Genomic DNA, 21,506 nt, shown 5'->3' on the forward strand with positions numbered 1-21,506 from the left:
GTGTGTGGAGTTACGAGGAAGAACATGAACATGAACATCATTTTCTGACTTCATTTTGACTTCTTCATGACATCACATCAAATGAATCATATGATGGGGATTCATTTCTCCCAATGATGTTGGTCAACACATTACCCATAACTAAAACAATGTTCATAAATGTTACACCGGTAAATTTGTTCTAATGAAGGCAGTGTGATTTGAAATGTTTTTAAATTGAGTCTGATTCAGTCAACAGTGAACTCTGTGTTTCTGAATGAGACATTGTGCCCTCTCAGTAAAGCATGATGGCTTACAAATTATAACTGGTCTCATGAGTTGAATGTGGCAAATACAATTAACTGCAAAAACACAAGGACAGTGTGACCATAGTTTTTTAGTAATAACCGTTCTAGCTTAGTACATACAGTTACTGACAGCCTTTGCACCAGGACTGTGTTATATATGATCAAAGGGCAAAAAAAAGAACCATGATTGAATATGTGAGGGTACGAGGTCTCCACGTGTTAGTGGTAGGAGACAGTGATATCATACTCTGATGATTTGCTATAGTCTGTTGGAGAGGACCCTGTGACTCAAGCTCAATGGCTGCAGGCTTTTTCTGTCACAACGAGGACGCTCTGTGGTGCGGTTTGCTGGTCATGGAAAATCAAAATAACCCTTAATGTTCAAAACGTTCCAATGCTCATGGAAATTCCAAGGGAGATGTCGCCCCACTTTATGTGGTCTCTGGAAATGTCAGAACTTGAAACTTGTCAGTGGCAGGCTTAACAAACTTGGGGATTAGTTCAGGGCTAATACACATGACTCAGTTTTATTTCAAGTTCAAAATTATACTTTTATTTTGATAGTGCTGCACATCAATCCCCTGCAAGGAGGATTAGAAACAGAATTTTATTCAAACGTTTGTTGACGCATTAAAATTTAAGAGCAATTTATTAAATGCGTATATGATGAATTCAATAAATATACACAAAATACAGAGTAAATTATTCCTATCAAAATTATTCATTTAAAATATCTAGATACATACGGTATATAGCTGCTTTCTATATGAAAATGATATTTACAATGTTTAAATACACATACAAATAAACACACACATCACTAATTGGTCACAGGAAGCAGAGGGGTCCCAGGATCACAGTGATCTCAGGGGCGAGGGCAGTCGGTCCCGTCATTGCTATACCCAGATCTCTGAGAGGAAGCAACTCCATATCTCCTCGATGCAGCTCAGTGCTCCCCTGAACCCTCACAACCATGTGCTCCTGCAAAATAACCAGGACAGCAGAATAGACGTGACGAGAACAGGGGAAGTTTGTCCTGTCGGAATTTATAATTATATCCAGGGTTGAAACCATTTATGGGTAAGAAAATGGCAGACTGGGAAATCTTTTTCATCTAGCATCAAACATCTGCTTACGATTGAAAATGTATTGATCAAATCAATTAATCACATCTCTGTATCTATATTGCTGAGGTGATATATTTGGTAAAACATTTTTTGCCAATGCAGGAAGAATATGCAATGTCAGACAATTTTTTATTAATTTGCATTAATCTTACTGAAAAGAAAGGGTTTGATCTACAGTCCAATGCCAATCTTTCTTTGTCATTTCTTGCAATGCTGTCTGCACATTGTCGTAACAATACAGAGCTACTTACAATATTTATTTTAACAGTAAAAAGAAAACTGCTAAACTGTAATAAGCTGTGTTTTGGAGAATGACAAAACAGTTTAGACTTACCTCACACTGTTTTCTGCTCACTCTAATTAAGTGAGAATCTATTTCTCTGCCCGAGTCTCCCAGGATGTGGATACTCCAATTTGTTGAATTAGTTGCGGTGGCAGCACAGGAGGGTCCCACTTCCCAGCTGACTGTCATGTGCTGGAAAGACGTATGGCTGTGTAACCGCAGAAACCTCAGCTGGACAACATCCACACCAGCATACTCAAACTAATGGAGACGTGAAATGATTCATTTTACGGTGGAGGGAATAACTCACTTATTGTTGGATGTAATACATTGTCCGCATTGAAGTCCATAAATGAGTTAGACTTACCTTGTTTCCATCATGTTGTTGACTAAACCACTGGATGGATCTCCTAGATTTCTGCTTTTCCGGTTCCCACCTGAGCTTAATCTACACAACAGAACATTATTACAGAACAAGCACCACCTTATTTATAACAAAAGAAAAATGTTATTCCCTTTCTTCACAAAATTATTTTTAATAGTCCCCAAAACCCACAAATAATTGGAAACGTAGCTTTATATATGCTACGATATATGCTGGAGGTAAATCTAACCTAACCTGCAAGAAGCCAGATTGTGCTGTGACACCATTAGTTTATGTTAAGTTGTTGCTGTAGCTGAAAACCCTGCATGAGCACTATACCACAATTAAACAATGTTAACTTTCTTATACTGTAACACTACATATCGTAACTAAGCCTTTGTGATATCATTTATGATGACAAATGATTGGTCAATCTAAATAACATCGTTTTCTGACTTCCTTGTACTTCTTCATCACATCACTTATTAAATGATATCATATGATAGGTATGATTATTTTCTGATTAATATAGGCTTTAGATTTTAGATGTTATTCTAGTCTTATTCACAGAGGTATCTTTTAAAATCTACTATTTGGAGTATATTGTTGTTGACCCTGACCTGTGCTCCAAAAGGTAATCATCAGGAGATTCCCTCCTAAGTAACATTCCCACCAAATCTAGTGAAAATCCCTGCTGTTGTTGTTGAGTTATCTTGTCAACACACACACACTCACACACATGCACACGCACACAGACACACGTATATACACACACACGCAAACACAGTCCGGGTTGAAAACAATTCCCTGCTTGTGCTATGCCAGTGCCAGTGCAGACAGGGTAATGGGAAAATGAATGTTTTACAAGTTCTTCTAACTGTGCTCTGACCTCCATAAATAAAGTGAGGCCAGTCTCCACACAGCAGCTAACCCTCTAATGGTTTAAACCATGTGAGAATGAGTGTACCTGTGACTGTAAAGGGTCTATACAGGTTGTTCCTCCTGCTGTGAAGTTACAGGAAACCTTCAAAGCATCACAAACACAGCCCTGGTTGGGGTCCATGTAAAAGTAACCTGAAAGATAATCAAGTCCAGTGTTTGTCCATCATTCAGGAGAATGTATTTTACAGCATAAAGTCAGTGACTGATTTACAACATTATGAGTCTATTGAGAGACCCTCACCATCAGTCAGATGTGGGTGTATGAGTCCCAGCTCATGGCAGGTGGTTCCGGGGTCGTCCTGTGTTCCCAGGGGCCAAATGAAAGATTCCTCTGCCTCATCACTTCGAGGCAATCTCGTCTTCACCAGCCTGGGCCTCTATAGGATTTCATAATTTACCAGAATCATGATGCAATCCCTTGAATATGACTGAATGCAAAGCAAAATGAAGACAGACAGCTTGTACCAACTTTTTGTTGCCCTCCCTTTTGCTTCGGGAGTTCGGGTGTTTGTCTGGATTTTGTCAGTTTAGATCTTGTACTTGTTCTTGTTTTGGGCTCATTTCTTTGACCTGGTCTTGGCTTTGATCGTCCTCTTTGTGTCAAACCATGTTTGCCTGGAGCTCCTGGTTTCCCCTGTGAAAGACATGAGTATGACTCCAAGACCATGGTGTGAAGCTACTGGCCATTACACAGTATTCACTGCTGCTAAGCTTCAACTTCCTATCAGTATGTTGCAGCTAAGTTTGTCAATCAGGTTTTATTCCATGTGTAAAATGTCTTACTGGAGGTCCAGGCTTTCCTTTCAGTCCCTTAGGTCCTCTCCTGCCTTGGAGACCTTTCACTCCCTGTAAAGATCCAAACACATTCATTCTGTCTTGCATCAAGAGGAGAGGAGACTACAATTATCTATAGACCATGATGCTATCTACACAAACACTCACCTTTTTTCCATGCTTGCCCTATAAAAGACAATTAGAAATGTATTTAGTTACCAATGTGAGTAAAACATTTTTTTAAATAGCAGAGTAATCAAAACAACATACAAGAAGTCCATGGAAGCCTCCTAGCCCAGGTGGACCACGAGGACCAGTGTTTCCCTGTGATAATCAGATGATTGATCAATAATTTGCTATTGCCATAATTAAAAGAAAGTGTGAAATAAAAAGTAAAACATAACTTACCTGTTTTCCTTTACGACCTATTTGACCTTTCAGCCCCTGCAAACCAGGATTCCCCTGAGATAAAAGTTATAAATGTGATCAACATTAATTGATGTTTTTGCTGTTGAATTACTTTATATGAAAATCATTTCAACCAACCTTCAGCCCCGGGGGCCCAATCGGTCCCAAGAGCCCTGTTTCACCTGGGAGACCCTGTACATGAAGAACAGACGACCAAAGACAAATTGCTCTCTGAAAAGACGTGTGATTCTCAGACAATGCATTATTTTTTGTGTCACGTTTTATCTATGAATGATGTTGCACATATCTATTAGGATACATTTTATTGTGGGTTGAGGACATTTTACCTTTGTACCAAGACTTCTAGATTCCCCCTTCTCTCCTCTCAGTCCTGGAATACCCTGTATCCACACACAGATGATACAGATGTTGACATGAACGGGTGTATGATGCCATGTTTATGACTTTAATACTATACTGAAAAAACTTGTAAACCTTTGGCCCAATTGGTCCAGAAGGTCCACGTGTTCCTTTTGGACCAGTTTTACCCTGAGTGATGCAATAAGACACATTGAGACCCAATAAGACACATTTCACAGTGAATTGTGTTAAACTGTCTGATAAGAAGCCAAATCACTAACTATATTTAAGGCGAACATTATATGGTGATAATATCTACCTGACATTTAAATTAATGACATAATATTGTACCTTAAACCCTCCTGCTCCAGTGTTTCCCCTGATCCCAGGAGGCCCCGGTTTTCCCTGAAATATTAAATGTATGTAATACCACAAAATAGAAATGTAAACCACACTAGAACTGACATTTATGAATGAGACACCACATTTTTGCAGAGTTTCATGTTATCCGCGTCTTTATTAAGCTTACCATCTTGCCGGACCAGCCAGGTGCTCCAGGAGCTCCTCTGAAACCAACGGCACCCTTTGGTGTGAGCACAGGAGAGATTTAATTCAGTAAAATGGTTGAACAACAATAATAAATTGCAGCATGGTACATTTTTCCTACCGTATATCCTTCATTACCCTCAACCCCCAGTAACCCGTCCAGGCCACTCAAGCCCTGACAACAAAATCACAAAACAAGAAACCAGTTATCATCGACACATTCCTCTCTTTAACTTTTTATTGTGTTCAAATATCTAATATTTATATCTATAATAATCCGTATATGTCCCAATGTAAAATATATTTTTTATGTTTATTGTCATCACTAAGATTATAATATATCCAATTTCTGCCAATAGATCCCTTTCACCTAAATCTTACACACTGAACCTTTAATATTTGAGATGAGCTGTGGTTGACCAGTAATGGGTTTTCAGTATATATATATAAAGGTATTTATTGAACAGTATCTGTCAGAAGGGATACTTGCTGGTTTTCCAGGTGTTCCAGCAGGTCCTGTTTTCCCCGCCTCTCCATCAGCTCCCTAAAAATCAGACTTCATTAGAATGTCCAGGATTTGACTTTGACAAGATAATCGTATCAATAATCATAAAACTCACAGTTTTCCCAGGGGTCCCTTTATTCCCTTTCCTTCCAGGTTGGGATCTTTTTCCCTTTATAAAAACAATAATGGGAAATAAAAATCAGATTTCAGCTGATCATAATCATCAAAAACTTAAAACATAATGAAGGTGAATACTCTGTTATGATGACTTTACTTTAATAGGACAAATACACTGGCTTCCTTTTACCTTTGGCCCCAGATTTCCTTTAGCTCCTGGAATTCCACGAGGACCAGCAGGTCCAGGTTGACCTTTAGCACCAGCAGAGCCGATGAACCCGATCTTCCCAAGTTTCCCCTAAAAAATTGCAGTGACGTACTTAAAATTGTGAGAAAACTTGCACGTTTAGTAACTCTGAATTGTAAATCCAGTTCTTGAGAGTTCAAATAATCAATCTCACAGCGGTGCCTCGTGCTCCAGGTTCTCCTTTTGCACCCACTTCACCTCCTATGCCCTGGGAAATAAAGAGGGTTATATAAACACACTGTGTCACTGTGGTTACATCTTCATACAGACCATTAAATATGCTTGACCTGATTAATGATGCCTAAAGGGAAAGTGAAAATAAAATCCCACCATGTCTCCTGTGACGCCTGGAAGACCGAGTTTGCCCTTTTCACCGTGACTGCCCTGAATTTAGCCAACACACATCAGAGAGAGAATTAAATGTCAATAAAGCCCTTTAAATGGACAGATCAGTGAGAGAGTCAGAATGAATGAATGGTACATTACACCTTTGTCCCAGAACCTCCAGTTTTGCCATCAAAGCCCCTGTTGCCTGGTAAACCCTGAAAAAACACGGGAATTAGCCACAACATTGAAACAACAGGTGATGTAACTTCATGTAACTGCATAATTGAAAGTTAATTAATTCATAAAGGAAACCAATTTTAATGTTGTCTGCTGATCTGTGTATTCTTTAAGGATTAATACAATCAAAATATTCATGGTCAAGGTCAAAGTTAAGTTGCATTTGTTTTGTATGGCACAGATCACCAACCTTGAAGGGCTTATAACATAAAAAGCAGTTTCATACACAAAGGCCACAAAACTTTCAGGGTGGAGATTTCCTACAATTGAAAACATGTAAGTTCAATTTTAAGTCGGACATACTGGTGTTGATGGTCCAATTTGTCCAGGGGGACCTATACTCCCAGGAGGGCCCTGAAATGAGAAGAAATAAACCTACAGTGTTTGTTTCCAGCTGTGTAATAGTCAAACATGTTCACACGTATCTTATACATCACATAAACATCAAATTACCCTGACAGAGACATTACAGAATTTTAACATAATTTTCAGTTCAAAAAGAAATCGAACAGTGGTACTTACAGCTTGTCCCTGGAGCCCCTTCTGGCCGTTGCCTCCTGCCGTCCCAGTGTTGCCCCCTGGTCCGAACCGTCCAGGCACACCTGATGGGCCTTTGATGCCTGGATCACCCTGCAAAAGCATAATTAATCACCACTTTCATTAACAACAATCCTTAGCTAATGTTCTTTGTCATTGTTCTTGTATGACTGACCTTGAGACCCAGAACCCCCTGTTTTCCTCTGTCTCCCTGCGCTCCCCTGTATCCCTACACAAAAAAGCAGAAAGCATTGTCCTGAGTAGATTCCCTTGTAAAATACAACTCAAAAGGTATTTTTATTTAAATCTGACTCACCTGTTTTCCTGGCAGACCCTTTGTTCCCAGTAGCCCTTGATTGCCAGTGTCACCTTCAGCTCCCTTTGGCCCTTTCTGTCCAGGAGGTCCAGTGTTCCCCTTATCACCCTGTAATGTATGTTAAATTACATCCAATTATTCAGAGGTTTTATGACCTCAACATTTTTTTTTTACAAATTATACAAAGTCACATATTGACTCACAGATATTCCTTTTTGTCCAATTGAGCCCTCAGGTCCCCTCAGTCCAACTGGACCCTAAACACAAGAACAGCATTGTTATGGACGTCTTCTCCTACAGTCAAATCAACAGATTGCATAACCCTGTTTTTAAAGCTTGGCATCAAGTTAAATTAAAAAAAGGTAATTTCAAATCTGTGAGCAACTCAGTCTAATCAATATACCTCCTCACCATCGAGACCAGCAACTCCCTCCTGCCCCAAAGCCCCCGTAGATCCCTGAAGATACAACATGGAGAGACAGAATCCTTAAACAGCTTCACTCCAAATTACCTGCGCATCAAAGAGACAAAGGTGCTGTGTAGAGGAGAAACTTAACCTTATCTCCTTTGAAACCAGCTGATCCAGTTGGTCCTTGGGATCCATCTTTACCCTAAATACAGAGAGAATAAAGCAACGATTGGTGTAATCTATCACAATGCTTACTGTTACACCAGACATGACGACAAACCCCAAGTTGAGACACAAGAGGTCGGCTGTTAGTCAATAAATCAGCAAAACTGGTGTTAAAAGAAAAAAAATGTCATGGCCGATATTTCGGGCTTGTCGAACAAAAGTGTTTCTAAGAAGCACCAGCCCTGACCCTTGGTAGAGCACGCTGACTCATTGGCATGGTCTTCTGTGACAGATGACTGTAATGTAGCCATTATTGATGGTTTCAGTGTCCGTGCACCCAGTGAACCCCAAGGGTTAAGTCTTGACGTAGGCAGTCGAGGTGGACCTGGCCATAGCGAATTAGTGCGTAATCCTTTTTGGTCAGTTTCATCTTTGATTTTTGTTTGCTTTCACCCTTAAGCATTGATCAGGCTTTGACATCTTCTGTTGGTTACCTTGACAGTTAAGTAACTGGTGACCACGAGCACTGAGCTTATTTTCATTTATTTGTACTTAATACGACAGTGAACTGTGGTATTTCTGGCTACGAAGAACATGTAACACCAAATCTACCAAACAGTCAGAAAATAAAGGTCAACATTGACCAGAGCACAAAATTAAACTTACTGGGTAACCTGTAACTCCTCGAGGACCAACTGGACCTCGTGGCCCCTGGTCACCTGGAAGGCCACGGGGCCCAACCTCACCCCATGGTCCTATGTTACCCTGAATACCCTGGAGCGAAAAAACATGTAAAAACAAGAATTAAAAGAATTTCAAGAATAACAATAAATGGACTAAACAAAGACTGACCAACTGAAGAATGCAAAAGCATGATGTAATGGAAGCTATTGGTCTATAAAGACGTCTCAACATCTATCTCTCCTGAAACAACATTTTAAACCTTAAAATATGCAATCATGTGATCTGTGTTGGATTAGCTTGCAAATAATGGGACAGACAGTAAGCACATCTACTGTATGAGAGGACTTCAACCCAATTTCCATACAAAATATATTGAGAGACTCGCAGGTCATAGTAGGAAAACATGTCAATAATTCACAGAGGGAAACTTAAGGACACAGCAAAGGACTGGGTGGATGTAAGTGCTTGGAAGGAATGAATCACTGAAATCATCTTACAGGAGCTCCTCTGTATCCTCGTGGTCCAGACATGCCCGTCTCACCCTGAAGGACAGAGGGATACTGTTAGTAATGGAGCTTAGAGAAAAAAATACCAGAGCACTTACACTTAAAAGTCAGTAAAATGATGGTGTAGTGTTGCACTGATATTGTTATGGCAGTTGATTACGGAAAATATTTATGACTACAGCTACTTCCTCTACTACTACTAATAATAATAATATGAAAAATAACATACTGGGGGGCCTGGTTTTCCCCTTGGTCCTTCCTCGCCTCTCTTACCCTTCATAACAAGGTTAACACATTAAATTGAAACATAAAATATACATCATGTGCACGTACACTGAATAAACACGAGGCTTTGAAATGACTCGTACCTTTAGTCCTTCATCCGCTGGAAGTCCATTGAGGCCTTCTTTACCTTTAACACCCTACAGGAAACCAACAGATCTCAGCATCATTATGACACCAGTTTAAATATCGTAAGAAGCCATGTAATGATAGTTTTTAACTTACTCTGTCTCCTGGTTTTCCTGGTGTCCCCTCCAATCCTCTACTGCCAGCTTCACCCTTTGAATGGCACAGGATATTTAAAGCTCTTTGACTTAACATCTCTCATTCACATCATACCTACCTTCTTACTTTGTCTAAATCTGTTCGTCTGTTGTTAAATCAATTTAAGAGCTGTAAACTTTAAAGATGGTAAATAACTCACACTCTTCCCTACATGTCCTTGGAGGCCAGGTGCTCCCGTCTTTCCAGGTGATCCCTGTGGCAGATGTTTATCAGATAGTAGATATACAATTTGTGTGAAATTTGACTTGTTCATTTATGATAATAGAGCTAAAAACTCACCTTTGGGCCTGGTGTTCCTGGGTCGCCATTCATTCCATTTGCACCAATGGGGCCCTGATAGAAAGATGTATTGTTTTCATTATAATCACATATCTTGACTTTTTTACTCATCTGTGTAAAAGAACAAAATATCTTTTCATGAAATTGGAAAATCAAATCAAATAAAACATTGGTTTGTGTGGTGATAAGTCTTTGGACAAATTTAGAAACATGAGTATTAACATATTGTTTGTGTTTGGCCTTACCAGGGCTCCATGAGCTCCATCCTGTCCTCTGTTTCCCAAATGACCTCGAAAACCCTAAGAAAGGACAGAGATCATGTGATGGTGATCTTTTGACAGTGTTTTATTCAATGGGAGTGGATGAAATATATGAGTAAATCCCCAAATTCTTCCAAACTATACTGGGCAGAAAAGTCACATGGCATTTATTGGACAATACGTGGTTCTAATTGTAGATATGTCAAAATGTTCTCTACTGTGTGTAAATATGAAGGTTCCAGTGTGATCACCTTCTGGCCTTTAGGTCCACGCTCCCCTGTGAATCCAGGCATTCCCTACACAAACAGTTTACACACATACAAACAGAGTGTTTTATTAACGTCTTATAAGAAGTTTTATTAGTTTGTCTGCTTTTCACAAATTAACACATAAAAGTCAACAATCTACAAATGTAATCATGGAAATACAGTGTATATAAAAGGCTGAATATCAAAGTCCAGGTTTCGCTGTTAAAAAAAGCCCTTAAATGACAAATGTTGAAAATCACAAATAGTGAATATATTTATTCTGAACACAGCAGTCACATAAGCTCAGAACAAGAAGTGTAATCACATAGGAACCTTAATACCAGGTTCTCCTTCACGTCCTCTCTCCCCAGATTTTCCCATCTCTCCCTGCAAATAGACGATGGGAACAATGATCAACATCTAGAATTTATATTTTATTTATTTATTCTATGTTTCATTCTTCAGCTATATTAAGTACACTCTCATACTCACAATGGGACCAGGTACTCCTGAAAATCCTGCTTGGCTTTTTCGACCCTCCAGTAGGAAAAATGATAATAATAATTGATTAGGATTTAACATTAGGTGGAAATAACTCAAAACTCTATTGACACTGTCACCAGTATTTTTTATATTAGACCAAAATTCAATCTCTGCTGGTGTGAGTACAATGTACATTTAAATTGACCTGACTTGTTCATTATCCACACTTGTACCAACCTTGTCACCTCGAGGCCCAGCGGCTCCTTGAATACCAGTTGGCCCTCGATCTCCCTACAAAAACATACATGCACACTTGATTACACAAAATACTCAAAAGAAAAAGACATGATACCGACAGTTTTCTCAAACCCACCTTTGGACCATCTTTTCCCTGCTTTCCTTGCTCCCCCATGATGCCATCAAACCCCTATAATAATAGAAGCATATGCAAAATAAAACGTGGGAATTTCAGTTGCTGTTCAGTAGCATCTTGTGAATATATCTTTGTCCATTAAGTTTATTTCACTCACGCTGGAACCAGGAGGTCCTGGTGGCCCTGTTGGTCCTACAAGTCCCTCCAACCCCAATGGGCCTCGACGACCCTTTGATCCCTGTTTACCTAGAGGCCCTGGAGGCCCCTGTACACAAACATAACAAGACAATGTTCACTGTTCTGATCAAAGAACAGATTAGAAATCATCTGTACAGATTGACAGGAAGGATGTAACTCACTATGTCTCCCTTAAACCCTGAATCACCCTTGTCACCGCGTTTGGATTTATCCCCCTGGTAGAGAAACACGTGCAGTAGTTAGTAACCAAAAGAGCAGCAACACTATAATGACATGGAAAGTTAAGATAATTAAATATTGCCATAGATAACATGTTTATAAATACATTTTTTAGATGGAGTCAATATTGAAATTGCTTTAAGTAATCTTACGGGATCACCTGAGGGTCCAGGTTTTCCTGGATTCCCATTGGCTCCCTGTAATGAGAAAAATTACATCTAAATTCATATCTGTGGTAGTGAGTGTCACCTCTGTAGAGGATTTGGACTCATAGCCTTACATTAAGTCCAGGTGGTCCAGGTTCTCCTATATCTCCTTCATCTCCTGGATCACCCTTGTGAAAATGCATAGAAGACAGAGGAGAGTCAAGAATTATAACTGCATCCAATGCTGCATGACATTTTATTCTCATTTTTTAAGTGTACTCACAGGGTCTCCTTTAGGACCCACTGGTCCATCTGGTCCTGGATTTCCCTAAGAGAAACAAATATCAAATTTATTTTGTAATATTGTCATTTAATAAATCTAATCTAATTCAATAAAGTGTGGCTGCTGTGTTTTTGTATGATGAGTCAGGTATGCATATACATACAAGGAAACACATATAATAAAATACCAATAGCTCAAGTAACAGGAGTAAATCTGCAGTGACTGTAAATACACATCACATCACAACAACACAACGTTTCTGACCAAATGCTCTTGTTGTACCTGAGGACCACGAACACCTGGAAATCCAACTGTGCCCTCAGGACCTGCTTCTCCCTGAAGCAAAGCATGTACACACAGATTAGACATTTATTTAGGTATTAAGATAATGTAGTGTGCTTATTATTATTATTCAGTGTCTGCATGAATCTGCATGTGCACCTGTGGTCCAGCTGCTCCTCTGAGACCCACTGCACCGTGATGACCCTGATAACATAAAATTATGTTTCACAAATATTGTTTAATAACTCACTCCACAACTTGATGAGCTGGCTGTTTACTTACCGGAGGTCCATTCACTCCTAAAACACCATTCAGTCCTCTGGAGCCAATTTTGCTCTGAGGAGCAGACAAATTAATTGCTGCTGTCCTTACTTTAACAGTGGCTATTTGTTTAATTCCAAATTAATTATAGTATTATCTCCATATTATGTTATTTAACTCACAGGTGGGCCTGGTGGTCCACTGAAGCCTTGAGCTCCAATCTCTCCCTGGAAACAATAAAAAGCAAAGACGGCTGTGATCAAGATCTATCATATTTACAGAGTTATTTTAATTCAGTAGCGATGGATAACTGTAACCCAGTGAGCAGCATGACACTGACTAGAGTTCCTGATGGTCCTGGAAAACCAGAAGGACCCCTGGCTCCGGGCATTCCCTGTAAACACAGGACATTTCAGATGCTGCATTGTTGAGGGAAAAGTTCTCATTGATTTGAAGTCAGACTTCATGAAAATGATGTTAGGACAATCAAAATGGCCATAATTTAACAGTAAATTCACTTACTATGTAGCCAGGGAGCCCAACAAGGCCTCTGACTCCTTTATTTCCCTGTGAGACAGAGGAAATACAATATCGCAGTTCAACCATCTTCTCCTTATAAAGACTTTGTGTGTATTGTATCCTGAATCTGACCTTGTCTCCTGTTCGTCCTCTGTCTCCTTGTGGTCCAGCCTCTCCTTCATAACCCTACAGGCAGAAATATTAGCACAGACATATGCAAATATAAGGTAGCTGCAGAAAATAGAACTTAGACATTTAGACAAAGAGACCAACACACATGTACTTGGGCCTCTATAATTGAAATCCCCATAACATTAGAAGTCCAGGCCACTCTTACCCACTCACCCAGCTCCCCTTTACTGCCCTCCTCTCCTCTGTAGCCTATGGGACCCTGTAGGGACAGGCACACAATATATTTATCAAGCTGCAACAACTGCGCCAAGTGACATTTACATCTAACAGACAAACAATAAAAATACACACATCTTTTACATGTTTCTAAATGGATTTACCTGTTCTCCAGGTAAGCCTGGAGGGCCTGGGTCAGCGTCCTTTCCTGGGGTCCCATCTCTTCCGGGTCGGCCCTGGGGCCCCGGCAGACCCTGTGGCCCTGAACTACCCTGCGGTTCAATACAACATGGAATGTGAGGAAGTCAGCACATTTTGCTAAGAAAACCTCATTGTCGACTCTGATGAGATGCAAATAAAGTAGAGATACCTACCATTTTCCCTGGAGCTCCTCTTGGTCCTTGTTTCCCAGTAATTCCAGGTGGCCCCTAGAATACAGAATCTTTTCACCATCATTTATATTTAATAATGACAGGGTACGATAAAGTTTACCCCTACATAGCTGTTTAAGCTTTGTCTTGTCAAGTAATCTGATTACTTACGATTGGTCCGGCATCTCCAGGAGGTCCAGGAGGCCCCAGAGGCCCCTTAACTTTCTGAAAATACAAAAACCACAATGTTTGATATTTTAATCACAATACATCTTCATAGTTTTCCCGTACTGATATTTATTCCCCAGACAGACATTTGGTCCAAACACTTTTCACCGACTGTAAATAAGCTAACAATGTCCATAACTTTATTGATGCAGATATTGGATTTAACAGCTGTGCAGGATTTTGAACAACTGGATTTCAACTGACAAAACACTGATCAATAATTTAAACATCACCAAATATAATGTTACTTCAGGAACGACAACACCATTTGTTCTTTAACGCAAACACCTACTGGCCAGGAAAACACCAGCTTTTTGTAGATCTTCTTTTTCTGAGAAGGAACAACACAAAAATATTATAGCACAGACCTTCAGTTCAAATAATGTAATTTGAGAAAATAACCAAACCACAAGAAATAAACTTATATGGTAAAACACATGTAATTGTTTCTCTAAATTTGCAACAATCATGTTATTAAACCTTTATTTGGTTGGCAGGTTTTTTAAATGTAAAAAATTTGATTTATACATTGGAAGCAATGGTTGTCCAACAACTTCCAACAATGCAATTGACTTTCATCGACTTTAATACTTACTTGTAAGCATGTAATGTGTTGCAGATTGATAGACTCCCTAAATATTTATCCGAAAACTAGCCAAACATTAGCGAACACTTCCTACTCCATTAACCCAATAAATATTTTTTTTTCTCCATTGTTGTGTTTTCATTCATCCATATTCATACTCTCAGCATTAATTCAAGTATGTGTGTAGCACAGAGTTGGCCTGGTTCATGGCCAACAACCATTAGATGATTCACAACAGTTCACCTTGAAAGCCTCCCATCCTTCCTCAGAGGTTTTGAATACAACAATGGCAGGCATCCCTGGAGGACCAATGGGGCCTCTGTATCCTGTCCCCCCGGTCCTGCCCATAACACCTTGATATCCCTGAGAGGACGAGAGATAAGATCATCTGTATGATGTGCAAAACAGACCTTGGTTTACAGCGTCCACAGGTTTGATCAGCACTGCCCAAAACAGGAATAGTTCATCTCAGTTAGACGCAAAGAGAAAAGATAGACATAGACGTACTGAGCGATGTTTCCACAAGAATCTCACAAACACAACCCCCACAGTATAAATTGATTCTTAGGTCTGTTTGAAGAAAATAAGCCCAGCGTTACATGTTACACAAAAGTCATTGCATCTGAGATGGTTTGGTTTGGATTCAGTAAAGCAGGTAAGGACTATTGGATGAGTCAAAGTTTTATATATGTGTTTTGTGTACATATAATTCATTGATTAGTGGATATAGGTTGAATAAGGGTTGTGCAGAGTCCGGATTTAAAGATATGTTTAATATTTTATAGTTGGGGGAATTTAGAATGTGCTCTTGATTTGTTGTGAATGCATAGAGTGATTGATGTACAGTTAAAGTTACTGATGACAAAGTAACATGGAGGTTGATGAAGGTTTTCTTTAGTCTTGGAATACAAGGCTGACTTGTGGCAAAACTGGAGTTTAGCCGAAGTTTGACAGGGTTTTTTTCTGAGTTCCTACTGAACTCAACACACAGCTGCTTGTTAAATCCTCGTGGAAAATGGTTTAACTGGCCCATTTGCTTTGTATAAAAAAACTGCAAACTTACCAACATATCTAACAGACATGAGACAAAGGGAGCAAATCCTTTTAATGACTGTATATTTCTTATTGGCTGCTTGTCAAATGTTTGATTTACATCTACTTTTTATCTGATTAGAGACTAACAAATATCTGTGGGCCAAAACAACGAGCTCAAAGAGTTGAGCAGAGTTGAGCAGTTTGTTGTTGTTGATGTTTGTGAGCAGCACTTTCCCACCACACTGAGCCATTTGTTTAATTGTTCATACAAAATAAATAAATAATGTCTTGAGTTGAACACATACTTTGTCTCCTTGAGGTCCTGATGGCCCTGTTAGTCCAGGTGGACCCTGTAGTCCCTGAAGAAAGAGGAACATAGAAGAATTAGGCAACAGCTCACCTGTCAGAAATGGCAAAAATAAGTAAACAAATAAATAAACCAGCAAACAAATAATTCTACTAATGAACAGTAATTCCATAAAACATATTGATAAAAGCAGAATGAGATCTTTCAAAACATCAACAGCCCTGGTTTAACATGATCTCCTGGACAGATGTTTATTATGTCTGGATTCTGGTGAATGTAACCCTTTTATTTGATAATGTTTAATAAAAAGTAGGGTGGTTTGTAAATGCTTGTTATTAAAACACAGTTCATGGTCCTTAGTCTGAGATAATGTGGAAATGGTGTGTTTCATGGAAGAGTTCAACCTCAACCCCTCCCTTTTACCACACGCACGCACGCACGCACGCACGCACGCACGCACGCACGCACGCACACACGCACACACACACACACACACACACACACACACTGCTTTTGAATTGACTATGTTGCCATCTCGATCATCAACACGGCTCCACTCAAACTTAATTTCATACCAAGTCGTGACAGAAAATTAGATTCGAACATTTCCCATATTTAAGACATTTCCTCCGTGGTTTGTTTATTTACTTATAACATCATTAAACATCATTAACACTCTGACACTTATATGATTGACCTGTAATGACACAAAATGACTTCCAATGTGACAATTAATTCCAGGCCTTAATAAACATTTACGTAGATACAGGTAAATATAAACAATGTCTTACCCTTTGACCTCTGACCCCAGGTTTTAGTCCGGCCCCGTGATGTCTGACTGAGGATGCAGGCTGCTGATTGGCTGCCTTAACATTCTGCTGTGGCGACTCAGTCTCTGATATGACTATGAAGTCTTCATCGCTGAACATGGAGATCGAATCAAGTGAAGATTGATTATTTTCCTCAAAGATGCCGGTGTCATTATCATGATTTGCTTTTTCCACCTCTGCTTCTCTTTCCTCCTCCTCCTCCATCACTGAATCTGTCTCATCTTCATCTCTGCCGCTCCCCTCTTCTCCACCTGGAAGTCGTAGCGGTGGTGATGTGGTTTCTGTTTGTGCTGAAACGTTACCCCCCTCAGTTGGGATGTTACTCAGTGCTGCTGTGCTTTGTTGTGTGGGAGCTGAAAGCGTCAGATTTGGAGCTGGAACTTTCTGAGGAGCAGCAAAGTCTTGTGTCACCTCTCCCTCCACTGATCTGTCTTCTTCTGCTGCTGCTAAAACCTCCAGGGAGGGATGAGTGACTACAGAAACTGGAGGTGTAATTATTGCTGGTGAAGTATCCTGTTTGGCCTCCTTTGTTCCTCCGTCAGGTGAAGCGTCCACACTGGCAGCATCAAACCCTGATTCTGTGGTGGAGCCTGAGATCAGAGTGATGACAAACTCATGAGGCCCATCAGAGAAACTTCTCTCTGCAGTCTCTGTTGCTCCCCCTGCGGATGGTGAAGTGACGCCTGGAGCTGTGGGGTTCTCAGGTTGGATGTTTGGGCTTGAAATAGACATCTCGACTGGCTCCACCACAGATGCATCATTACTTGTGAAGCCCTCTGTTGCTGCACCCGATGGCTGATGAACTTGAGCAGTGTGAGCTGTGTGGACAGAAGCGACTGTCAAACTCCCTTCTGTTCTCTGTGTCTCCTTCATTGTCCCTGATATTTGTGATGTCTGCGGCTCGTTAGCTCCACCTAGAACCGTCTCCTCACCCACAGTCTTTGGTTTTTCTCCTGTGGTTGAGCCTGTAGTCTGAGTTTCTGCACCAGTCTGAGCAGTGTGTGTCTTTAGAGGGGAGGTGCTGCTCTCTGGATTCAGTCTCCCTGTCAGCTCAGGGAGTCCGGCCTTCACAGTTGTGTCCTGAGGGGAAGTGTCTGGTCTGGATGATTCTCTAATGCCAGGATGAGAAGTCACCTCATCTACTGCTGTAGCCTGCTGGGAGAGATTTAAATGAGGAGAACTATCAGGCTTTTCCCAAATAATAATAATCAGAATAATCAGAAGAATCAGAATCAGAATCAGAATAGATTGTTATGTTTGATGGAACATGTCAGGTTGTTAAATTAATACATTCAGGACAAACATTTTGTGAGTGGAACCCTGCACTTTAAACCAGTGTATGCTTGTTGTGTGTTATTCGTACCTGTGTGTCGGTCAGTGTTGAGCATGTGTTGTTGTAATGTTGACAGTGCTGCTCGGCTGCTGCAGGATCTCCCACGACAAAGATCATCTGCTGGATGGTTCCCTGAACATCACAAACACAAGTTGTAGCTTCAGTGAATTTTATTTTTCAGTCTGTGTGTGATGATGTCTGCTACAGGGTCTGTTCTGCTGCAAGACCACTAGAGGGCACCAGAGTCAAAAATATTGCACAGGCAATTTGAAAGTTGCAAAAACATTTCTGAAATTTTCTACAGAAAACTATAATTTGTGACACATTTAAATGTAATCTGCCATAAATTGTATAACTAATAACACTTATGTTTTTGGTCTTACTGCAATGACATCATACTACAATGGAAAGACTGTTTTTTAAAATCCCTTTTCATCCAGAGAAAGTGGAGGGAAAAGACCTGGAGAGAGGAAATGAAGACAGTTCTGGGATCGTTGTGTCCCTTTACTTTTTAAATTTTAAAAGGACATGTCATGAAAGATTAACTAACAATCTAAACAAGCAAATAATACGAAATTGTGCAAAAAGACTCAAAGACTGGGCTTTTAACAAGCTGGTTGTATAACTCAGTTATAACGAGAAAAGTCAACATGAAGCACTGAGTACGCAGCCAGGTCTGCACACTGCTTTAAGAGGTGTTAGTTTCATTGTCAGGCCTCTCACTGTAACATCACGAACCTGCAGAGTGACTGTGGTGAAATACTTCTTTCTGCTGCATTAGATCAAAATGACACCATTGTGATCTAATGCTGAACACAGTGAAAAGATGGTGACATTTCCTGCACATATTTTATGAGGGTTTACAGGTCGAAGGAAACATCTTTGACGCGTCTCTCATCCTCTCACATGTAAGAATCCATTTAAACCTTAAAAAATATTTGAGCTATGATGGAGGCTACTGATCGACCATGTAATAAAACACATGAAGACAACAGTGATGCCTCCATTCACAGGAAAACCTCTTAAACCACTGAAGGAATAAAGTTGGTTGAACACAATAGAGTTAAGTGCGATTTCCAGTGTTATGAGACAATCTCTCTTGATTGTATTTGGCCTTTTTACTCTGTAACATATATTCTAAGGAGCAAGACGATACTTCAACAATTCCGTGAAATTCTCGAAGAAATATTTTAAAAATTGAAATAAGATCAGAAACTCTAGTCAGTCTGCGAAAAACCTTATTTTTTTATCATTTGAAGCAGTCTTATAATCTTTTCCTAATATTTAAATACAATTCTTTAAGTTCTTTCAGTGGTCATGAAATAAATCCAACATTTTTTAAATCAATCCGCTAACAACATTTTAACAGAGACATATGATAGAAGCAGACTTACGCAGCTCAGCAGCAGCAGCAGCAGCACATCAGCCCCCTGCATGGTTTCTGACAAAGACAAACTGTGGTCTGCTCTGACTGTTGGTGTCTGTAAGTCCTCACACACTCCTGCAGGGGCTGCACTTGAAAAAACAAACACACCCCTCCTGCTCTGTGGAGGATTCACGCCTATGCTGTACGACCACAGACAGACGACCAAAGACTCTCACCCACCCACTTATACTGTACACATGTGGCTTTGTTTCCTTAATCCTTAGCTAGTGGATCACATCAGACACTGTGGGAACAACAACAGACACTGTGGTGTGGTGTGCTGGGCCTCCCTGTAAATCCTGACACCATTGTGAGCCTGAGATGAGCAGGGAGATTTTGCTGAGCTCTCAGTTTTTACCAAAGTTTTCATCCCAATTTAATCAAAACAAAGGAACCAAATGTGAGCTCAAGGTTTACAAGTAAGACTCTTTTCAACTTGACTCACATTTAAACCTTTTGGAGCTTGAAATCTTTTATTTCCACTACAAACATATTGCACTGGAATCGCTACTTTCAACTAATCATATTGTTAAGGGAGATCCATCGATACCAAATATTTTAAGTATAATCAGTCTCCTAAAAATAACCTTAGAATAATTGAATTTTAATCTCCTATATTACAATAGCTGCTCAATAAACAAATGCCTCAATAGATCAAATGTGATCAAAAGTCATCAAATGTGATTTATTTTACACCATATGACTCTGTTCCACCCCATTTGCCATTGAACTTCACATTGATCCCTGCACCGCCACCTCTGTTGTCAGGGGTCAGGGGGGGAGGACTGTGGCCCAGGTGAGGAATGTGACACTGGGATCAGAAGAGCGAGGGAGGGGCGGCTGCCTGATGACGGTTGGTGTAGGGTGAGGTTGGTGCTTACCGTAAACGGTGTGTGGTGAGGACTCGGAGCTCCTCCCAGCAGCGTCAGGCCCAAAGTGCTGATCCGCGGTCCCAAGCCGTGACGCCAGGAGGTGCTCTCCCGCTGACTGCACTCCAGGTACAGGCTGAGTGTGGACAGAGAGAAGGCCAGGGAGAGCCTGTGCCACAGGCCATCCCACAGAGCAGCAGCAGGAAACCTGTCAGACATGTGTGGGACACTTTTACTGTCTCATTTAAGCAAAAGATGGTGTGCTACTTCAGATAATTATTCTGACTTCATCGAAAAGTTCAGTTAGGCAGCTTGTCTCCGTCTAAAGTCTATATTGATCATATTGTCCACCTAATTACATGTAGTATACAAACTAATATCTTTGTCACCTCGGCCATAAGGAGGTTGTGTTTTCATCTGCGTCTGTTTGTCTGTTAGCAGGATTACACAAAAACTACAGGATGTATCACCATGAAACTTGATGGAAGGATGCAGAATGGGTCAGGGAAGAACCCATTCAATTATAATGTGGATCCATGTCAGGGGCTGGATACAGCAATCTTTTTTCTTTTCATCATTGAGACATATAGGGCGTTAGCATGGATTTGAATAATGATCTTTTTAAGAGCATATATAAAAGCATTGATACAATATAAAATGTGTGTGTGTACTTATACATATACCTTTGTGAGGACCATTTTAAGCACAAAGCTACAGAGTGAGGACATTTTGACTGGTCCTCTCTTTTTCAATGGACTGTTTGAGGGTTAAGACTTGGTTGTAGGGTTTGGGTTAGAATTGGGTTTAGGTTAGGGTTAGGTATTTAGTTTTGATATGATTAAGGTTAGGGTTAGGGGCTAGGCATTATGCCAATGAGTGTGTGTGTGTTTGTGCGGGTGTTGTTTCTCACTCAT

The 21,506-nt window shown here is 40.2% G+C and overlaps 2 protein-coding genes across 2 annotated transcripts; both read right to left on the minus strand.

The window, feature by feature from the left end:
- Window positions 1-819: 819 nt before the first annotated feature.
- On the minus strand, window positions 820-14,203 carry si:dkey-21p1.3 (collagen alpha-1(I) chain). Its single transcript, XM_034582539.1, has 58 exons — window positions 14,150-14,203; window positions 13,982-14,035; window positions 13,772-13,879; window positions 13,605-13,650; window positions 13,392-13,445; window positions 13,263-13,307; window positions 13,081-13,134; window positions 12,923-12,967; window positions 12,762-12,815; window positions 12,639-12,683; window positions 12,480-12,533; window positions 12,198-12,242; window positions 12,049-12,102; window positions 11,921-11,965; window positions 11,711-11,764; window positions 11,509-11,616; window positions 11,352-11,405; window positions 11,216-11,269; window positions 10,988-11,032; window positions 10,829-10,882; window positions 10,499-10,543; window positions 10,233-10,286; window positions 9,988-10,041; window positions 9,848-9,901; window positions 9,649-9,702; window positions 9,510-9,563; window positions 9,371-9,415; window positions 9,133-9,177; window positions 8,618-8,725; window positions 7,935-7,988; window positions 7,781-7,834; window positions 7,581-7,634; window positions 7,378-7,485; window positions 7,237-7,290; window positions 7,047-7,154; window positions 6,828-6,878; window positions 6,449-6,502; window positions 6,291-6,344; window positions 6,115-6,168; window positions 5,904-6,011; window positions 5,712-5,765; window positions 5,582-5,635; window positions 5,213-5,266; window positions 5,075-5,128; window positions 4,897-4,950; window positions 4,681-4,734; window positions 4,533-4,586; window positions 4,324-4,377; window positions 4,186-4,239; window positions 4,048-4,101; window positions 3,946-3,963; window positions 3,787-3,849; window positions 3,473-3,637; window positions 3,245-3,380; window positions 3,029-3,135; window positions 2,065-2,145; window positions 1,749-1,958; window positions 820-1,268 (listed from the first exon to the last, which is right to left on the minus strand). Exons 7-58 carry the CDS (start codon window positions 13,129-13,131, stop codon window positions 1,116-1,118), a joined length of 3,501 nt encoding a protein of 1,166 aa, XP_034438430.1. The 5' UTR covers window positions 13,132-13,134; window positions 13,263-13,307; window positions 13,392-13,445; window positions 13,605-13,650; window positions 13,772-13,879; window positions 13,982-14,035; window positions 14,150-14,203; the 3' UTR covers window positions 820-1,115.
- Window positions 13,262-19,779, minus strand: LOC117760565 (collagen alpha-1(V) chain-like). Its single transcript, XM_034583687.1, has 11 exons — window positions 19,692-19,779; window positions 18,328-18,429; window positions 16,926-18,119; window positions 16,133-16,186; window positions 15,036-15,155; window positions 14,455-14,537; window positions 14,150-14,203; window positions 13,982-14,035; window positions 13,772-13,879; window positions 13,392-13,445; window positions 13,262-13,307 (listed from the first exon to the last, which is right to left on the minus strand). The coding sequence occupies exons 1-11, from the start codon at window positions 19,731-19,733 to the stop codon at window positions 13,262-13,264; spliced, it is 1,911 nt and encodes a 636-aa protein (XP_034439578.1). The 5' UTR covers window positions 19,734-19,779.
- Between the last annotated feature and the right edge of the window lie 1,727 nt (window positions 19,780-21,506).

Source organism: Hippoglossus hippoglossus, chromosome 4, assembly GCF_009819705.1.
Source record: "Hippoglossus hippoglossus isolate fHipHip1 chromosome 4, fHipHip1.pri, whole genome shotgun sequence".
In the NCBI taxonomy this organism is placed as follows: Eukaryota; Metazoa; Chordata; class Actinopteri; order Pleuronectiformes; family Pleuronectidae; genus Hippoglossus; species Hippoglossus hippoglossus.